Genomic DNA, 19485 nt, shown 5'->3' with positions numbered 1-19485 from the left:
CTACCAAGTTGGTGCCACAACACAGTTGAAAAGCCACCCCTACACAAAAAGACTTCAAGCCCTGAACTTGTACACACAAGAACAAAGGCAACTATAGAAATGACCTGATCGAAACCTTTAAGCTGGTCAAGGGATTGGAAAAAGTTGACAGCAAGAAATTCTTCAAGACGGCCAGGAATATCAGTACGGGGGGCCATTCCCTTCAGCTGCATAATAAGCCTACTCTAAACAAGAACATTTGGTGTAGACGAAACTTAATAATAGAGAGGGAATGAAAAATTATGATATATTTAATAAATGCAAACAAGTTTATATGCCTCAAGTTTCGACCTTAGCCTAAGGCTAGCTAGAGCAGAGTTTTCTGTCAACCTAACAAAATACTTTAAGTGACAAAAGCAGGTATATGAAGTATATGTACATGGATAGAAGAAAGAGACAGGCAGAATGCAGTCAGAACTAACACTAAACAGAGCTAAGCAAGGTATGAACAATGAAAAAGGAGACAATGATTTTATTTTTACTGGTCTGAGTGTGTAAGTGACCTGGGGTCGATTTCACAAAGAGATAGGACTAGTTTCTTAGTCCTAACTTAGGATTAGTCCTACTCCTAGGAGATATACAATTGGATAGTCCTAAGTTAGGCCGAGTAACTGTTGACGAGTAACTGGTCCTAACTCAAGATAAGACTAGTCGGTAGTCCTAACTCTTTGTGAAATCCACCCCATATTTCCCAAAATTTTACCGGAAAAGTTTCCGTATGGCGCCACCACTTTTTCATTCGATATGAAATAATATAGTATCTTATTTACCTCAATGAGATATCCCTTTTTGTAAAAATGAGTGAAAAAGTGGTGGCGCCATACGGAAAGTTATCCATTTTATCACTTCCAAAAATCATAACACAAATTCTAACAAAAAGGGCCTTGATTGATCTGCGGTGCGATGTCGACAGTCGGGAGGATGGGAGGGTAACGATCATTGCAAACTACAACAAAAATTTTAATATGACCCTTCACTCAGTTTGTCGCTTTATTTTGTCCTGTTTTTACATCAACATTGTTGTGATTTGTGTGTTGACAACACCCTCTCCATCTGTCCATACGTCCACTGCACAGAATCATACTGAGTGACATGCAAAGAGCGCTCTATATACAGGAAAACACGTTTCGGCTTTTAAAACACCCAGCAGTCTACCACATCTTCTGTGTTGAAATGTATCAAGGACAGTGACTACGTAGAAAGTACAATTTTAATACATAACTTACCACTTTTTAAGACGAAATCATTACCCTCAAACGGCAGTATTTCAATCTGAGCACTTGACACAGAGACAGCCAAAACAAATCTGCAGAAATTTATCTGAAGTAAGTCTGGTAACTGTATCAATAGGAATTCAAACAGTTTCAATGAATACCTATGACACAAGGAACACGACCACGGGCTGAAAATTGATAACTTCCTAGAGAGTAGACTTGCAAAGGTCTCTTCAGTGTTTCAACGGACGGGTTTTAATTTTATGAACGCGCATGGGTCCTCCAAAAGTGTAACATTGGAGTGGATTTCACAAAGGTATTCCTAACTTAAAACTAGTCCTAAGCAATGCTAAGAGATAGGACTGGTCCTAAGTTAGGACCAGTAACTCATCCTAACTTAGGACTGGTCCTATCTCTTAGCATTGCCTAGGACTAGTCCTAAGTTAGTACTACCTTTGTGAAATCCACCCAGCTCGTGCATAATGTTCTGGACTTCCTTGTGGTGTGGCCAGCTGGTAGAAATTGGAACACGAGTGGTGACATTGACATGTCACAAGATCTTGACAGATTTAATTGTTGGTCTCGAGAAAAGTGTATGCTGGAAAAGTATAAATTGTAATGTGTATGCGCAAGTTTTAGTTAATGAATGGTCCAAAATGAAGGAGTACAAAACATCATTATTGGTTTGTTTTTAGTTGATATAAAAAACATTACAATATTATGTTCTAAAAATAAGAAGTTTGCAAAGCAATACTTATTTCAAAAGCGTGTAACTTAGGAACAATGTCCTTTATTAAAATCACAGATTCCAATTTATTTTAAAGAACTTGGCAGCTAGTACGTGTGTTTAAAAAAAAAAAAAAAAAGGTAAATGATTGAGAATCCAGGCTGAATTTCATCGATCCGCATGATAATTTACACAAACTAGTAGGAAACCAGTCTGAAACAATCACATAAATATTGCAACTGGTAACCCCTTTCTTCTCAAAAATGTCATTTTACTAAGCAGTTTCGCTATTAAGCATTAAAACAAAATTGTGTGTGCCATCCCTGTTTTTTTAATTTTTAACTAAGGTGTTTTGAAGTCAGCTCCGGCGACGGGCCTGCCCGGCTACATCTATGGCTGCTCTTTGAAAATAAAAGTGTAGACCAATCTGACCAAAAGGCCCAAGATGTTGAGTTTAGGGCTGCAATTGTACACTGGAATGCAGGTCTCAGGCCAGTGATTTTAGCTTTGGGCCACAACTGGACTAGTCTGGCCTTCTTCTATTTTTCATTTGAATAATACCACACTGTGTAATATAAAAATTTATAATTTGACCATCGACTCTAAAAACATTTTTCAATTCTTTTGGGTATCAAGGCCAACTTTCCTACAACAGAAGTGAGATAAATTGTCTCTTTTTCTCTTAACAATTTTCATATTTAACTGCAGAGAATTCTTTCTAGTTCAGATTCTCAGTCTGGTCTAGTAAAAGTCCCGCAATCTGGTGGAATTTTATCCCCCAATTTGAACCCTGTTTCTAAAAAATATTAAAACTTCATCTCATAGTATCTCCAAATGAATGAAAGGGAACAAAAACAAATCAGGCACAAACTACACTCAAAATTTGTTCACACATTTGTAAGTTTTTATTCATGCTTAAATCAGCCAGACAAACACATACAACATGAATTGCAAATCATGGGGGGGGGAGGGAGATTTTTCATTTATATTCAGAATTCAGAGAGTTTCATGCGTCACTATTCCTACACAGCTGCACATTAACCATAAACAACATGTCCGACATATGGAAAGACAAGTTGGTTTATGTAAATTGGCAAATGTATAGTTGCAGACAATTTTAAAACAGTGCACCAGTAGTTGGCGATATAAGATGGTTCAACAATTGTTGGTGACATTATTCTAAAATTGTCAGGCACGTTTCACAGGAGGCTCAAACCACAAGACTCATTATTTGAGCAAAATCTTTCTGTTTTTTTAACTGAACAAAAGACTGCTTAAACCAGGCTCATTTCAGCATATTAGAAACTGACATCATCAAGGTGACATACTAAAGATGAAAACAATGGTAACATTTATGGACAAGCGCAATCTTTTGCGCACAAGAGATGGACCAATGAGCTTCCTTCGTTTGGCCCCTAGCCAAGACGTTATGTGCATAAAGGTCTATAGCGGGTGGACAAAGGATGGGAGATGTAAGGCCTGGCATACAACAGCTAAACCGATCCTTCCCTGATGAATTCAGGAGAAGTAACAATAACACAAATCAACTCTCAGATTTGAATCATGAAAAAAATTCTCCTGCACAAGAATCCATTAATTTTCAATGGACCATCAACTTCACAAGAATTTGTAGCAAAAAATACAAAAAAATGAAAATAGTGCACTTTCTTAAAAAATGAATTTGCTGGACCGAACACCACATTATGCTACTGCTACATTCACATTGAGGGCGTCTCTTAACACTGTGACCTCCAAATATTTCCTGCACTTTTTACCGCTAACGAAGCCTCTGGGGAAATTATCGTTAGATTATTTCATGGCCGTGCGTGTCGATGGGCAACTTCAAGACACAAGAGGGCAGCAGACATACCAGGTACGTAGTTCTTAGCATGCGTACATTTCTGAGAACAATTCTGCAGCCAACTTAAGCTTGGTTCATACTTCCTGTGGATGCAAATGCAAAGCGAATTTGAACATCACAAGTTCGCAACGAACAATTTACAACAATTGAGCTGCGCTCTACTCCTGCAAAATATTCGCAGTGGCAACAGAGCTGTGACATCAAATTTACTTTGCCTGAAGCTTTTGCAGGAAGTATGAACTGGGCATAACGTGCCCCAAAACATCTCCTTTGGTTTTTAGTGAGAGTATTTAACTCCATTGTACTAAATAAATTTTGTTTAAAGGTGTTTGATTTGCCTTGTGTGTAGGGAGCGTCTCAAAAGTCTAATAATTGGACCAGTGACACGTTCAAAATAATAATGAACAAATTCACTCAAGTAGGACTACTCCCACAATGATGCGGTCTAGTAGTGGAATGTCCCAACAGTCCAGTCCATTGCAGACAGGAACCCACAGAAACATTCCTTTGTACCTAGCAAATGCCTGATTTTTGAGACGCTCCCTTAACCTAATTACTTCAGTGGATAAAGTTCTTAACTAATAAGAACTGCTCTAGAAATTAACAGTACAGAATTAAACTACGTGATGCCCCATCCTATAAAACTGTAGACATTCAGAACTTGGTTCTGAGTACAAGTCAATAAATGGTATCCAATCATGTCATGGGACAAACTAAAAGGTTTGAACGAGAGCTTCTTTAAGATGAGCATTTGCGTCCCAACAAGTCAAGGCCGGGTTATTACATACTGAAGTACAAGTCACATTTAATCTTTAAATACTGCCAAAGTTGAGAAGATATTTTTTTCCTGTTTTTCACTTGTTTTTTTTTAAGTTTGACAGGATTGCCATCTCGTTTATCAGTTGAGACTATTATCTACCCTAGAGATCTACAACAATCAGGATCCTTTGAGTGAAGACAGACCGGCTCTCATGATTTCATCGACTAGAAGAAGATTACCCGCAATCACGGTGCTGTAGGGGGAGGGGAAATAACAACCGTCTAAAATTAAAATTTGGGATTATTTAAATTGTTGATGAGCAAAAATGTTATCAGATATACTCAAGCCAATATTTTCATTTATGATTGATTCCAAACAGGCAAATAACAGCTGTGACTAATACATATCAGTTGTCAAAGAAGAAAAAAAATTATTGGGATTAAAAAAGCATTTAAAAAATGTTGTACAGCGCAACAACTACTTGTGGATAATTTAACAGCCAATAAGCACAATGCATTTACATGCTAAAAATTGTGCATGGTTTTTCAACATTTTCCCCAGACTCAAAAGCCAACCGACTAAGCTCAAATTTTCAAACAAAGCATGACTGCTGTCTGCGACTATCTTGCCAGCTCTACCAATCCTGTATTATACTCTTAAAGGCACTGGACTCTATTGGTAATTACTCAAAATAATTGTTGGCATAAAAACTTACAAGCAATGGAGAGCTGTTGATAGTATAAAACATTGTGAGAAACGGCTCCCTCTGAGGTTACATAGTTTTCCACAAAAAAAAGTGATTTTCCACTAAAATATTTGAATTTGATTTTGAGACCGCAGAATTAGATTTTGAGATGCTTTCAAGCATCTGAAAGCACACACCTGTCATGTGACAACGGTGTTTTTTCTTCCATTATTATCTTGCAACTTCGACGACCAATTGAGCTCAAATTTTCACAGGTTTGTTATTTTGTGCATATGTTGAGATACACCAAAAGAGAAGACTGGTCTTTGACAAGTACCAATAGTGTCGCTGTCCAGTGTCTTTAAATAGGTGAGAAGTAACTTTAATGGTTGTGAAATCACACTTACCACGAATGGAGTATCTGTTTCTTGACACAGTAGTTGTCCCAAATCCCTGCATCAGCCGCTACGATAGCTTCACCTGAACAGACAAAACAATTACCGGTGAGAAATTATTTGGAGACAGGGGAGAAAAAAAGTATAACAATCAGCATTAAAGAAACATTACAGAATTGGATTTGCTTGCAAAAATGTTGCTGGCAGTGTAAGCACTTTATGTAAATCCACCTTATATATACACTGACAAACCTGTAGAAGTTTAAGATCGAGCGGCCATCTGGGTCATGAGAGAATAGTGATAAACCGATTACAAATTTTGCATTGCATCGATGCCAAAACAAAAATGGATAAAACGCTCCCTGAGCGATAGACTCCAAACGCGAAATTAGACTATTTGTTTCCGTCAAATATGACATTTCAGACATAAATATTTCAAGGGATGTTTTCTACTATCATCATCATTAGACCGTGTAAGTATTATGTAAATCTATGATCTTCACAATTTTTGTTTCTTACAAATCCTGTAACATTCCTTTAAGGGGTTGAGGAGAGAAACGGATCAAATTTTGAAAAGCTGTTCTTTTTATTATGAGAGATCGCCTTAACATCACAGGACCAGAAGGCCACTTTAATGCGAGGGATACACAAAACTGATGTGGGCTGTTAACCACAATCAACTGCCACCAGGGGCATGTTGCCACCTCCCCCTTGGGCTGAAACGGGGTTACCCCCTTCATAGTCTGCAAGGTTGTAGGTATGGATATCAGCCTGGCTGGTAAAGCAGAATGTACTACCTTCCAAACGTCTTAAGAAGCAATTAAGGTCAGGTGCCTTGCTCTAGGGCACAAGTGTCATGAATGGGATTCCAACCCACACTCTGCTGCTGACAACACCAGGGCCCAATTTCATAGAGCTGCTAAGCACAAAAATTTGTTTAGCATGAGATTTCTTCCTTGATAAAAACAGGATTGCCAACCAAATTTCCACGCGATTTTCAAGACAAGCAAACAACAGCTGAATACCAGTAAAGAGCAACATGCAACAAATGGAAATTTGGTTGGTAATCCTGTTTTTATCAAGGAAGAAATTTCATGCTAAGCAAATTTTGTGCTAAGCAAATTTGTGTGCTTAGCAGCTCTATGAAATTGGGCCCAGAGCTTAGGTCCAGTGAACTTGACTGCTCAGCCACGACATGACATTAACTGTTCTCTGAGTAAACCCAACTTACCGGTTGATATATCCACACCAACAAGCTGCTTGCTTTCGGCAAACTCTTCCTGTAGCTTGACGATGGTCTCCTGGGGGTCCAGGCCAGAGTTCTGGGCCAGCACTTTGGGAATGATGAGAAGGGCATCAGCAAAGGCCTGGACACCAAGGCGAGCTCGCCCCTTGACTGTATCCTTGTATTTCATCAGGCCTGTGTGGATGGCGATCTCGAGGGCGCCTGCTCCTGGGACCACGGCAGCTGATTGGTGGAGAGAGAAAGAAAGGGCATCAAAGTCGTTCATATGGAACTTTGATTTTACAACTACACCCCGATTCTAACTAAAATGTTGTATCTAGTTTTAGAACATAAAGCAAATGCACCCTTTAGGATAGGATAGGGTTGGGGTGGGGTGGGGGGGGGGGGGGTAAACCGTTGAACTGTGAAAACAAATGATATTGACCCATTTTAATTGTTTCTCAGATTACTCAACGTAGGAACTTGATACTCAGCTCAGCAATGGGAAATAGTATAACTTTAAGGAAGTTCTAGTAACTTAGGTAGTTTTTACATCATTGTTAAAATGCAAGTCATTTTACTGCTAACAATTTCTACTGGGACAAATGCAGTGCAAGGCATGATAGTTGGTCCTTTGGGAAAAAAATCAGAATATTTTATCAAGTACAAGGGCCGACCTGCATGTACACAAGGTGTTAGGCTCTAACATACTTTTTTTAGGGCTTGTTAATAATCATAAAATGTTGATTTGCCTAACGGCCACAAAATCGGAAATCAGACTGAAGTCAGGTCTGGAATTTCATCTTTGAACATGTTGAAAGGGCAAGGCCACTTTCATTTTGCAAAGGGCACTTCCATTAGAAAGTCAATGGGAAACTTTTGAAGGGCACCAAGGCCAGAACCAGGGGCAACGGAGGCCATGGCCTGCATGTAATTCCAGACCTGTAAAGTAGGAAGCATATCATGCCCGAGTAAATGTATTCCCGGCAGAAAAGAAATGCTCAAATGCCGAGCTTCAGAATTTGTCCTACTACACCTACAATCATCAATGGCGTTCTTGACTGCACGTAGACCATCGTGGATGGCATCTTTAATCTGGGATAGTGTATGCTTGTTGGGTCCCTTGATCAAGATGGTGACAGAGCGTGGATTGGCGCACTCCTCAACAAACGTGAACTTCTCCTCTCCCTGACAAACAAAAAACAGAAGATAGTTTTAACCAGTTAACGCTGGAAGATGTGTATACAGGCCGATATTTGCAGTGCCAAAAATCGGATGAGGTGTGCACCTCCTTTTGTATCAACTCGGAACCGAAACGCTAACACACTCAGACAATACGTAGCAATGCTTTGTTTCCTCCAGACAAAAAGAGGGACAAAAGGTGTGGGAACTCATGCTCCAAATCTCCCTTTTTCTTTCTGGGGGTTATTGTGTAATCCCCATTTCCAGACCTCCGTCCTTTTGTTGTACTAACCAGGGGTGGATTTCACAAAGGTAGTCCTAACTTAGGACTAGTCCTAGGCAATGCTTAGAGATAGGACCAGTCCTAAGTTAGGATGGGTTACTGGTCCTAACTTAGGACCAGTCCTATCTCTTAGCATTGCCTAGTATTAACTAGTCCTAAGTTAGGACTACCTTTGTGAAATCCACCCCAGGATTATCAAAAATTGATAAGCTTCTACCATTGTTTATTGTTACATGCAGCTCAATAGCAGTGAATCCGAGTGGTCTGAAATTCCAACACACCACAGCTGATTATTGGCATTGGCTACGGCCAAGGTTTTGCCGTTCATGGTGAATGCATTTCATAGTTACTCATAAGAAAAAAGAACGTCAGTTTTATGAGGACCTTTTTTATCTTTTTTGTGTGCAGCGAGTGTTTCATTGTAATATTGATATTCTCAAAAACAAATTAGTCCGCTAGTTCTTTAAAAAATAATCCCATCCCATGGCACGGAAAATTATTCTAAACCCCAGCGCTAAGGCAATATAGACAAGGCAATAGCGCTAAGGCAATATAGACAAGGCAATAGCGCTAAGGCAATATAGACAAGGCAATAGCGCTAAGGCAATATAGACAAGGCAATAGCGCTAAGGCAATATAGACAAGGCAATAGCGCTAAGGCAATATAGACAAAGTATTGGACTTATACTTATCTAAGAATTAAACAAAAAGGTTTCAATGTGAAAGTTCACTGATTTATAAAGTTCACGCCACAACCAATCCTGCAGAAAAACACTTCAGTCTGAAATATCGTTCAAGTCAAGAAATAGCATTTGCAGACCCTCCAATCATTATTATTTCAATCACTTGCAATCAAACCACGATGATATCCTGAAGAGAATTCTACTCACCAGGACATGCTCGTAGACAAGTCCAGCGTATCCAAGGTTTTCAGGTGCCAGATCATCCACAGAGTTCATTGCTATACCACCACAAGCAAGACTCAATCTACAAAGCAAAATCAAATATTTCAAATTTACCCCTTCGACATGGGCCTGAAACCTTAACGGTGGAGGTATTATGAAGGTCAAATACAGCTTTTTTTTTCACACTGCCAGGGTTTGAAACAGCAGCTATGATTTATCTCTCATAACACTATGCCAGGATGTACAAACACACCAAATGAAGGGAGACACACTACATGGAGCCTTTCTTCCTTTTTATCTGTACAAAATTGAGTACTGTTTTAGCACTGACACAATGAACAAATCAGACGAGTAACTTTGTAATTGTCAAAGAATTGGTCAAGCACTCTAAACTTTTTTCTGAAAGCCTAAAAAATTGCATGCTTCAGCATTCTTCAAATATCTTCCCTGACGAATAAATAAATGTTAGGAAGTTGAACTTCGATTGCATGAATCACAATGATAGAGTTTATAACACTCAAACTGTGGTTAATAACATGTACTTCTCATTGTTTAACCAAAATGAATCAACAGAGCAAGGCCACGAGAGCAAAATTCTAAATCTGTACTGCTTCCAAACTTATCGAAATGTACCTTTCCATGTTTCTTCTCTTAGCTCTTCGTAGAGCAACGATTCCCTCCTTGGCCAGCATGTCCAGTGACAGGGGATCAATGCCCTGTACAAGAGAGAAAAAATTTAAACATCATTTAAAGGTTGGGACATAGATTGGTTTTTTGTCAATGTAATGCTGATTTATTGCAATTATCAAGAACGATGCAATAAAAGTGAACGTTTCTGCTGAATACAGGGTCTACCTTTTTGAGAAAACAGAGAAAAACAGTCACGGTATTTTCATAAGAATGTCCAATCCATCCTCGATAAGCGACGTGACAGAGGGATCTAACTCCAAGTAATGAGAATTATCTGAGTTGGCAATCAAAACCTCACTCACCAAGACATCACAACCATATGACTGTATTTTGTCTTTTCTTAATGTAGTAAAATCAATTCTACAATGAATGTTGTACCTCTTATTTGACAATTTGGAACTTCTAAGAAAAAGTCTCTGCAAATATTTGGCTGTACAATGCACTCAGACACGTAAATGAAATGGAACTAACTTTGTACCGTGTCTTTTTCAAGGTCTCCCAAAAAGGCTAGTAGATAAGTAAAGTCAGCATCTTGTAAACATTCTATTGTTAAGCAATCAACGTTTTCTGTAACAACAAACATCTGACCTTTTGGTTGATGACGATGAACCCTTTCTCGTTGCCCTCGCAGACCTTTCTCTTGAGTTCAATGACCCTCTTGACCTTCTCGTCTGTGAAGGCGCGCTCGGCCTGCACAAGTTTCTCCCGATCCTCGGCAGACTTGTAGAAGAATCCTGCATTGACCTCACTGGAGAAGAGAGAAATAAGGAAAATTAAGTCCAGTTTCAGCATCACGAGATGTTAAAAAAATCACACAAAATGCACTCCAGCAAAATTAGGGAAGTAACTAGACATAAATGAAAAACAAATTCTGGTAATTATAATTAAATTAGTTTACTTTTCTTTCGTACAAGGCATCCCGGCCTACAAGCTTTTGCTTGTATGTGTTATGCCTCTAACTTACAGGCATGTGAGCGAGTCATGGAAAAAACGCGGAAATTATTTGTTTGTTTATAGGCCAGTGCTACGAGTCTGAATAACAGGCTTTGTACTCCAGCGTAGACAAAACATTAACAGAAACATAGGCCACAATCGTACCTGGTAATAATGTGTTGTTCGTCCTCATTTTTAAGATGTTTTTTATGACAAGCGCGATGCGTCCTCGACTACATTATTCAGTTTCCAACTTGTCTTGGCTCAACGTGTTAGCTTTTTAATACAGTTTTTAGTAAAGCGCCCTCTCTTGGTGGAATGGGACAAGGACATGGGCAAAAGTATCCATCGTGCTTAACGAAAAACGAACAACGGCTTTAGTCAAAGACTATCGCGAAGATGACAGGTTCCCTTTCTCTGCTCTGTGTGAGTGTTGTGCAGTCAAATTACTTGCTGCTTGATGACAAAAAATGAAAAAATTAAAAACGCGGACCGGCCATTCATGGCAGAGTCGGGAAAAACGCGGAGCCCGCAAGAAAAACATGTGTAGAAATTGGCTACCTCCACATAGAAACTGTCAGATCAATTTAAGACACACCAACAAATATGACCCACCCAGATGTAAAACAGTTCGCTACAAACAAAGTGCAATTCCTCAAATCGTCAGTTTGTTAAATGCCTTTTAATATAATTTTGTGTGTATCGATAATAATTGTGCCAACTGGGTTTTGACCAATGTATTTTTGACAATGTATATATAGTAATAATTTCTTGTATAATATCCTTATTGTTAATTTCTATTTGATGTATTTTTTAAACATATTTGATGTTGACATGTGCAATTCAGTTTTTAACTGCGAGACATGTTTTAATAAACCATTTTTGAATTGAATTTAATTGAATTTGAGACTGGTACTCTGCTCATTTCTGCTAGGCAGGAAAAACCTTTTAAACAGTTAAAAGGTAACAGGAGATTTGTGATGACAAAATCAGGGACTCTGAACCCTGACAAATCACTGGCCAACCAAACTTTTCTCTCCAAGTCCGTAACTCTTACCTCTTCTCGTATTCCATGGATACGTTACAGGTCAGGATGTAGGCATCAGTGACGCGCTTCTTCATGTCAGGGTGGCGGGCTCCGTGGTCCATGACCAGCCCTCGGACCAGCTTGGTGTCCAGGTCGGTCTTGTGTTGCATCTGCATGATCTCTACCATGTGCAGATCAATCTGCTCGTTGGGCTGACGGATGGCTAGGACGGCATCAACGATGGCCTGGGATCAAGCACAACAAATCAGGAAGCAAAGTTACTGTAAAGCAAATCTGACTGATTAACCTTAACCCTTTCATTGTTCGGACGTAACCAACTGCTGGTGGCCGCATTGCTTGACCACTCTAAGTGTGAAGCACATATTCTTACACAACAAAAAGCTGTCGTTCAAAGGCCATTTTTACAAACTCCATTATCTCCTTGAAGATATTATTAATTAGTAGAAAAGTTCTATCTTATTTAGTTCTATTTAATACAATCCGAAATCCGAAGTTTATTGTCTTTCTTTTTTCATTGTGATCTGTAATCTGTATGAGTGCAGTCAACTTAAAGACACTGTACACTATTGGTAATTGTCAAAGACCAGTCTTCTCACTTGCTGTATCTCAACATATGCATAAAATAATAAACCTGTGAAAATTTGAGCTCAATTGGTCGTCGAAGTTGCCAAGATAATAATGAAAGAAAAAAACACCCTTGACACACGAAGTTGTGTGCTTTTAGATAGTTGATTTTGAGACCTCAAATTCTAAATCTGAGGTCTCAAAATCAAATTCGTGGAAAATTACTTCCTTCTCGAAAACTACTCCACTTCAGAGGGAGCCGTTTCTCACAATGTTTTATACTATCAACCTCTTCCCATTACTCGTTACCAATAAGTTTTTATGCTAATAAATATTTTGAGTAATTACCAATGGTGTCCACTGCCTTTAAAACGCCAATGGAAATAAGGAAAGGATCAACCTTCCCAACACTACCTTCCAAACGTCAAGCTTACCTCTGTCAATAAATCTGCCATTTCAGAGTGGACTTTGGTACGTAGAGAGGTGCGAGCGACACTGATGAGAAGCTCTCTGTCCATCTCTTGAGACACTTTTACCTCTTCCAGGATCTCAAGGGCCTTGGCCTTGGCGAGTTCAAACCCTTCTGTGACGATGCGGGGATGAAGGCCCTGTGCGATACAAAGTGCAAAGACTCAAGTGATTAGGTATTTCGGCAATGAAAAAAACTAATGTACAATATACAATACAACATGGACCACTGTGGTGATCAACCTCTGGGGAACAGCTAAGCAAATATGATAAGCAGCATTTAGAAACTGGTACTAGGAAGCTTTTATTAAATGTAATGTCTACAGTATCAGCGTTAAAAGAATCTGTAAGGAAAAACTTTTTACCAAAACTGGTAGTTCTGAGCTCATTCATAAAAAAATAATGCCACATTTAGATTCCTTATGACACAGACACGCACTTAAATCAAATTCAAGTAACTGGTTTGGTAGCAAGGTTACTTGAAAGCGAGTGTTCATGCTCATTTAGGCAAAAATCTACAAACAACATGACTGGCCATAGTTTTTATTTCGTCTTTTATCCTTAACTATCCTATCCACCAGATATGAGCAAATTCAAAGTGGGTTGGGTTTAACCCATTTGGTAATACAAGAGTGAATGACTTCTCCCTCTTTCTTATCAGACTGTAAGTCAACATTTGTAACAAAAACACAAGACAACTGTTTTTTTTTTTTCAATCCCAAGTTCATTGGGCTGCTGCTGACCTTAGGCCTGCAGTCCAGTATAAATTTTGATCCCAAACTCCTGACCATGATTTCTCTACAGTTTTAAAACTTTCTCTAGGAGATGCATTACCTCTGATATGTAGAGGTCCGCTTGTTTGAGGAGTTCTCCAATGATGAGCACGTTTGATGTTGTCCCATCGCCTGTGATGTCATCTTGGGCGGTGGCCACTTTAGCGATCATGGACGCCGTAGGATGTTGGATTTGCTGAACAGGTTACCAAAAATAAAACAAAACATGAATATGATAAAATTGCAAATTGTACTTAACCACTTTAAGTTGTTCCTTCAGGCGGATAACATCTTTATCTGCAGTCTTTAGGGGGACAGATTTACAGTAGATATTTGTTAACACTTGGAACTTTGGATTATCGTCTGACGTTTATATCCACCTCTGGACTTTCCAGTGTGTAGCATGTTGAGGCAGGCTCCTAATGCGATAGACTTGGTTTCACCATTAGGGGTTCATCCTTCAGCACACTATGAACTTGTAATTAAAAGAGTAACATTGGAGACGGTGCCTAAGATGTTGTTGGTAGATTTCTTACCATTTCATGAAGGAGAACATTACCGTCTTTGGTTAGTTTGATTTCTCCACTTCCAGACACCAACCTGAAGGGAAAGTTAAACAATAATGAATTTAGAATTCGAAAAAAAAAACTATTTAGGATTCAGACTACTTAAATATGGAGGTACGAATGTGTCAGATGTATGTCAAAAATATATAAATTTTCGACTAAATTGATATCCAAAATCCTCAACTCACAAATTCAGTTGAGTCCACAATTGTGAAGCCCATTCAATGGATTTGTTTCAGGAAATGGGACAAACTTGTGCGCAATCTACAGTTTGCGCTCTGCAGATGACAGCTGACTGAGTATGCTGAGTCTGCTGACCAAATAAATGAATGCGCAATCTGCAGATTTTTATTTTTAAAAAATATGAGATTGGGACGAATATATTTTTTCAATTTCGTTTTTTTTGGTTATAATTTCATATAAAAAGGGCCTAAACAAGTTGTTTTTTAAATCACACCTCGGTATAGGTATCAGAAAAATGTGTTGTTTCAAAACTTCCACTTCTAGATTTTCTAAATTCTTCTGAAATTAAATTCAACATTGGGCCTGCAAACAGCGCCCTCAACACAACTTCCATTGTAACCAACATGACACGAAAGGACATGACAAACAAAAATAAAGCAACGATGAGGAAACTTACATTTTGATGGTGCCTTTCGGTCCAAGATTTGTCCGTAATACATCTTGAAGTCCTTTAGCGGCGCTGGTGTTAATTGCGAGGGCTTGGGCTGCTCTCGCAATTTCAGCTTTTGGATTCAACGCCTTGATAGCTGCCATGTTTTTCTGTGGTGAATTTTCAGAGCATGGTTTCACGCTGGTAACCCAAGTAGCTGCTATATCGAAGTGGACGTTTAATTTATTTGCTGGGAACCAGTGACATTTGCGGCTTCGAGAAAGTTCTCAAGATTTGTACAGTAGAGGGCGGTAGACCGTTTCAGACTCCACACTTTGTGTACAAAAGATAAGCTTCCCCGCGCAGCTGGCAAAATTATTTAAATATACTCCAAAATATTTGCAAAAAACTTAAAAGCCTACCCTTCTCTTGACATTTATCAATTCCGACTTAACTTCAGATGTTAACATTTTTGGCAGGTTTGAAATTTTTCTAATTACCCCAGAAAGTAACACCTCTACAAATGTACCCTTTTCCCCCAAATGTTGCTTCACCGAATGTGAGGGGGGTGGGGGAGTTGAATGCTTTGAAAGAATGATTGTTTGTGGCAAGGAAGGGTGGATAGGGTGATTATTGACTGTGGGAGAGCATTGATATACAAATATGGTGTTGAAACAACTGGGGAATCCTTGTTATTATAGATGGTGAGGTTTTGCAGTGTAAAGGCAGCTGAATTATTATTTTTTTTCATTTTTGAGGGGTAAACGATCTCTACAACTCTGGAGAGGTAATAAGCTTTTGATAAAAGTATGAAATCAATCCCATTATACTACAGCCTGCACATATACATTATAATAACAGCAAATGGCATGGCATTAGAGTGTTGTATGTGTAGACCTAGCCCTGGGGCCTTACACTTTCGTATTACTGTGTGTACAGAGGAAGAGTCCTATATAGGGCTAGTGTAGACCAACCAATTTCACAAATTTTACACAACTGTGAAAAGTCCACTTAAATGCAACATTTGGGGTTCTCACGTTTAAGTTCTCACCACTTTCTTGAAATCAGCTGAAGTATTGAAAAAAAAAAAGGCAAAATGTATACAACATGATTTGGTGACAAATTGACTGTTTTATTCCAACCGACACCATGATGTCATCTACAACATATTTACAGAAAATACCTAAACTGTTGACAAAGAAACAAAAATAAGTAACACAAGTATGAACATAAATCACATACAAAAACAAAAAAGGACTTGTGTTTTTACCGGTGATAAGCGAAAAGATCAAAGTGAAATTAATAGTTTAACATCAACAAAATTTATAGCAAATTTCGGGAACATTTCATACCAAAGAAATCTGGTCAAAAAATAGTATAAGTGCAAATCAAAGAGTGTGAAACAATTAACCAGTCTTGTTAGATATTGAGCAATTTGAGAATAATTTTGTCTCACAAAACTTGAAACTAAATTCCCTCAATATTCCTTTTCTCTTCGGATTTAAATAACGACAAATGCTGGTAAACTTAATTCAAATGGAATTTTAAACCTACTAAAAAATCAACTGAATAAATCTAAGTAAAGATAATGCCTTACAAAATCGGCTATTTATAGTTCTTGTTTGTGGCGAATGTCTTAAAACATGATTTATAAAACTTGAAGTATCATACAATTTTCCCGGTGTTAAAGGTGCACATCTTGTTAACCACTGCATCGGAACAACACTGTTCGTAATTCTTGGGGCTTTAAGTTCAAAATAATTCCCACTGGTTTGTAGAACAGAAATTGGATAAGTCAAAAAGATAAAAGAAAAGTTGCTGCGAACTTGTCCTAAAGTATGCTAAAAATTTGAGGTATACTGAAATGGCATTTCCCCCTTTTGGTAACCCCCAAGGTTTAGATTCTAATGAGCTTTTAGGAACAGTATCCTCAGCACTTAATAATAGATCAAAGGGCAGGATTTCTTTTAATGGGAAAAATGCAACAATTGATTTTCTTCACCAAGCCGACTTCATAAAAGTCTGAAGTTCTCATCCCTGTTTGTCACTCTGTATTGGCTGAATCTTTGGGAATGTTGGAATCGAGAAGTTAACCAAATCGATTTGGCCTTACTTGCTCAAATTGTGTACAAATTCAGTACTCAGTCAGACCTGTGGCCAGGTGGGTATTTTGAGCCCTGCTTTCTCTTCTTTTTTTCCCTCCAGCTACCATTTTAAATGGCTGGCTTCTATGTACAAATTGTTTATTAAACCGTTTTGGGTAAGTTTTAATGTTTTTAAACTTCAAATGTTTGTTTTAAAAATGTGATTTAATAGCAATCTCCTTGCCATAATAACCAAAACAATTATCCACCAACCATCTATTTTTCGCAACAGAGTAATCTTGTATCTTGTCCCACAAGTTAAGTTTATTTCACCTAAAAAAGAAAGGCATTTTAACATCATATTTTCTCAAAGTTTCACAAAGTTCATTCAATACAACAATTATCTCCCACTGTCTTCAAACACAGATACTCAGCCCCCTTGAAAAATAGGGAGAGTCAAGAAAACATACCATCTGCCAACATACCCTAAATAATCTTCAACGGATAATTTGTATTCAGATAAAAAGAAAGCCTTCACTTGTTCCCCAAATAAGTTCAAAACTTGACAATTCATCCATTTTAACTTCTTCACCTCTTACTTGCACCCAATTAACAGCGCAACAAAAACCATCTCATAATTTAAAAAAACAAAAACCCTAACCCCTCCCCACCCTGTCCCATATAAAAAATTCCCCCTCCCTCCTCCTCGAAGTTGTTGCTCCTCTCTACTTGTACATGTCTTCCCTGTCACTCCCCATCAAGTCACTGGTTTCCTCCAAGGCGCTGAAGTTGAGGAAGTGAGACGGTCGATGGACCTCATGGTAGAACTCCTTGGGGTTAGCTAGCTGCAGGTCATAACGCATACCTGGATCATGACGAACACCTATCGAGAGAAAACAAAAACATAAAACAGTAACTTCCTGTCCCCGATGCAAATTTTCATCTATTAAATCACTGCTAAAACATAGGATTGGAACTGCCTATAGCTACCGGGCGATCTCGGTGGTCTAGTTGGTAAGACACTGCCCTAGAATGCAAAGGTTGTGGCAATTTTCATCTTTTAAATCATTGCGGTTCCCGCTACTAAAATATAGTATTCAAACTGCCTCTAGCCACCGGGCAGTCTAGGCTGAAATCTCGGTGGTCTAGTTGGTAAGACACTGCTCTAGAACTGCAAAGGTCGTGGGTAAAAATCCCACCCGAGTAATATATGCCTGTGAAATCATTCAGAAAGTTGATTCAGCTTTAGTTAAAATAAAACCTCAACGTTATTCCAAATTTGTCTTTTTGTGAAAACAGGTATTTGTAAACTCTTGTATCAGGTTTATTCCAGGGTGGCAAGTCACTATGAAACACACAGCCATCGAACGACCAAAGCCGCACTGATCAATTTACTGTAGCATTGATAAACGAACAGACAAGTCATAAAACATCTGCCTGCTGATACTATACAATGCATAATAAATTGCAAAAACATGCCTTCCAACACGTACAAAAAAAAATTCTGAATTCTGTATCAGGTTGATTCCAGGATGGCAAGTCACTGTGACAGACACAGCCATCCAACGATGCAAAGCACTGATCAATTACTGTAGCATTAATTACACGAACAGACAAGTCATGTACAAAACACCTGCCTGCAGATACCATACAATGCATAATATATTGGGGGGAAAAATAATAATAATCTTCCATCACACCAAAAACATTTTTTTTAGTTCTCTCATATTACTACAATCCCTACCAAAATGCTTGGGCCACCCATTCCTAACGTTACAAAAAACCATTCCCTCTACACTTCCAACTGACAATAATCATTGGGACTAACAAGGCTGATACTGCACGGAGACACAGAGGCGATTGCCTCGATGCCCCCTGGTCATTGCCTTTGTGTCTTTAAAATGCTCCAGTAGAAATTTCCTCATAGAATGCCTTTTACTGCCTTGGTGCCCTTTCAAAAACAAAGCATACAGGCCTGGGTTAAAATCCGAGATGACTCACCCATGAAGTTGTAGTTCCAGGAGCCCTGAGCCGGGACCATGAAGAATCCCAAGAAGCGATCGGAGAGCAACATCTGCACCCTCTCGTAGTGGGATGGCAGGTACCCCTTGGGGTTGTTACCCTTGTCCGTGTTGGATCGACCCCACTCAAACCCACTGGGCGTCAGCTTGTAGGCGGTTAGGGAACAGGAGCCTGGGGTGAAACTGGGTGGAAAGAGGGAGAAAGAGATCTGGGTTAATACTTGGCATTCATAAATTTAAAACTTCTGGACGTTCACGTATTGACTGAAATCCACTTGGCACCTTGTCGTTCATTTTGGGAGTCAATTGTGCACATTTTAGAGGATGTGGGATTATCACGATTACCATAATCTCAAATATTTGGTTTGCAGTAACACCATGTGTGTATCTAGTTGCCAGGTAGAGTTTGTTCTTAGAGAACTGTCTTTCTTTATTTTACTTCCGCGGAG

At 38.8% G+C, this 19485-nt stretch overlaps 3 protein-coding genes across 3 annotated transcripts in view; all 3 read right to left on the bottom strand.

Annotated features, from left to right (window-relative positions):
* Window positions 1-1334, bottom strand: part of LOC117290234 (membrane-associated phosphatidylinositol transfer protein 1-like) — a 79230-nt gene extending 77896 nt beyond the window's left edge. Inside the window, exon 1 of the mRNA XM_033771504.1 lies at window positions 1266-1334. The gene's annotated coding sequence lies outside the window, so the exon portion shown is untranslated. The remainder of the gene's footprint in view (window positions 1-1265) is intronic.
* A 1527-nt stretch (window positions 1335-2861) lies between these two features.
* On the bottom strand, window positions 2862-15167 carry LOC117290391 (T-complex protein 1 subunit zeta-like). The gene is made up of 12 exons (XM_033771767.1): window positions 14959-15167; window positions 14289-14352; window positions 13814-13948; window positions 12946-13119; window positions 11957-12171; window positions 10555-10714; window positions 9910-9992; window positions 9262-9358; window positions 7947-8094; window positions 6913-7149; window positions 5694-5766; window positions 2862-4854 (listed from the first exon to the last, which is right to left on the bottom strand). Exons 1-12 carry the CDS (start codon window positions 15093-15095, stop codon window positions 4779-4781), a joined length of 1599 nt encoding a protein of 532 aa, XP_033627658.1. The 5' UTR covers window positions 15096-15167; the 3' UTR covers window positions 2862-4778.
* An 887-nt stretch (window positions 15168-16054) lies between these two features.
* The window catches only part of LOC117289965 (pre-mRNA-processing-splicing factor 8), a 43873-nt gene continuing 40442 nt past the window's right edge, over window positions 16055-19485 (bottom strand). The window contains exons 42-43 of the mRNA XM_033771173.1: window positions 19017-19219; window positions 16055-17898 (exon numbers count right to left, since the gene is read on the bottom strand). Of these exons, the coding sequence (XP_033627064.1) occupies window positions 17741-17898; window positions 19017-19219 (361 nt within the window). The 3' untranslated portion in view covers window positions 16055-17740. The remainder of the gene's footprint in view (window positions 17899-19016; window positions 19220-19485) is intronic.

Source organism: Asterias rubens, chromosome 5 (assembly GCF_902459465.1).
Source record: "Asterias rubens chromosome 5, eAstRub1.3, whole genome shotgun sequence".
Taxonomy (NCBI): domain Eukaryota; kingdom Metazoa; phylum Echinodermata; class Asteroidea; order Forcipulatida; family Asteriidae; genus Asterias; species Asterias rubens.
Note: the sequence above shows the minus strand (reverse complement) of the source record. Positions and strands in the feature narration are given on the sequence as shown.

Coding starts and splice junctions, on each gene's coding strand:
- LOC117290391 (XM_033771767.1), bottom strand. CDS start 15,095: ATGGCAGCTATCAAGGCGTTGAATCCAAAAGCTGAAATTGCGAGAGCA. Junction 10,715..11,956: donor TCCATGGAATACGAGAAGAG/GTAAGAGTTACG, acceptor TCTCTTCTCCAG/TGAGGTCAATGCAGGATTCT. Junction 5,767..6,912: donor TGGTGTGGATATATCAACCG/GTAAGTTGGGTT, acceptor TTGTCTGTTCAG/GTGAAGCTATCGTAGCGGCT.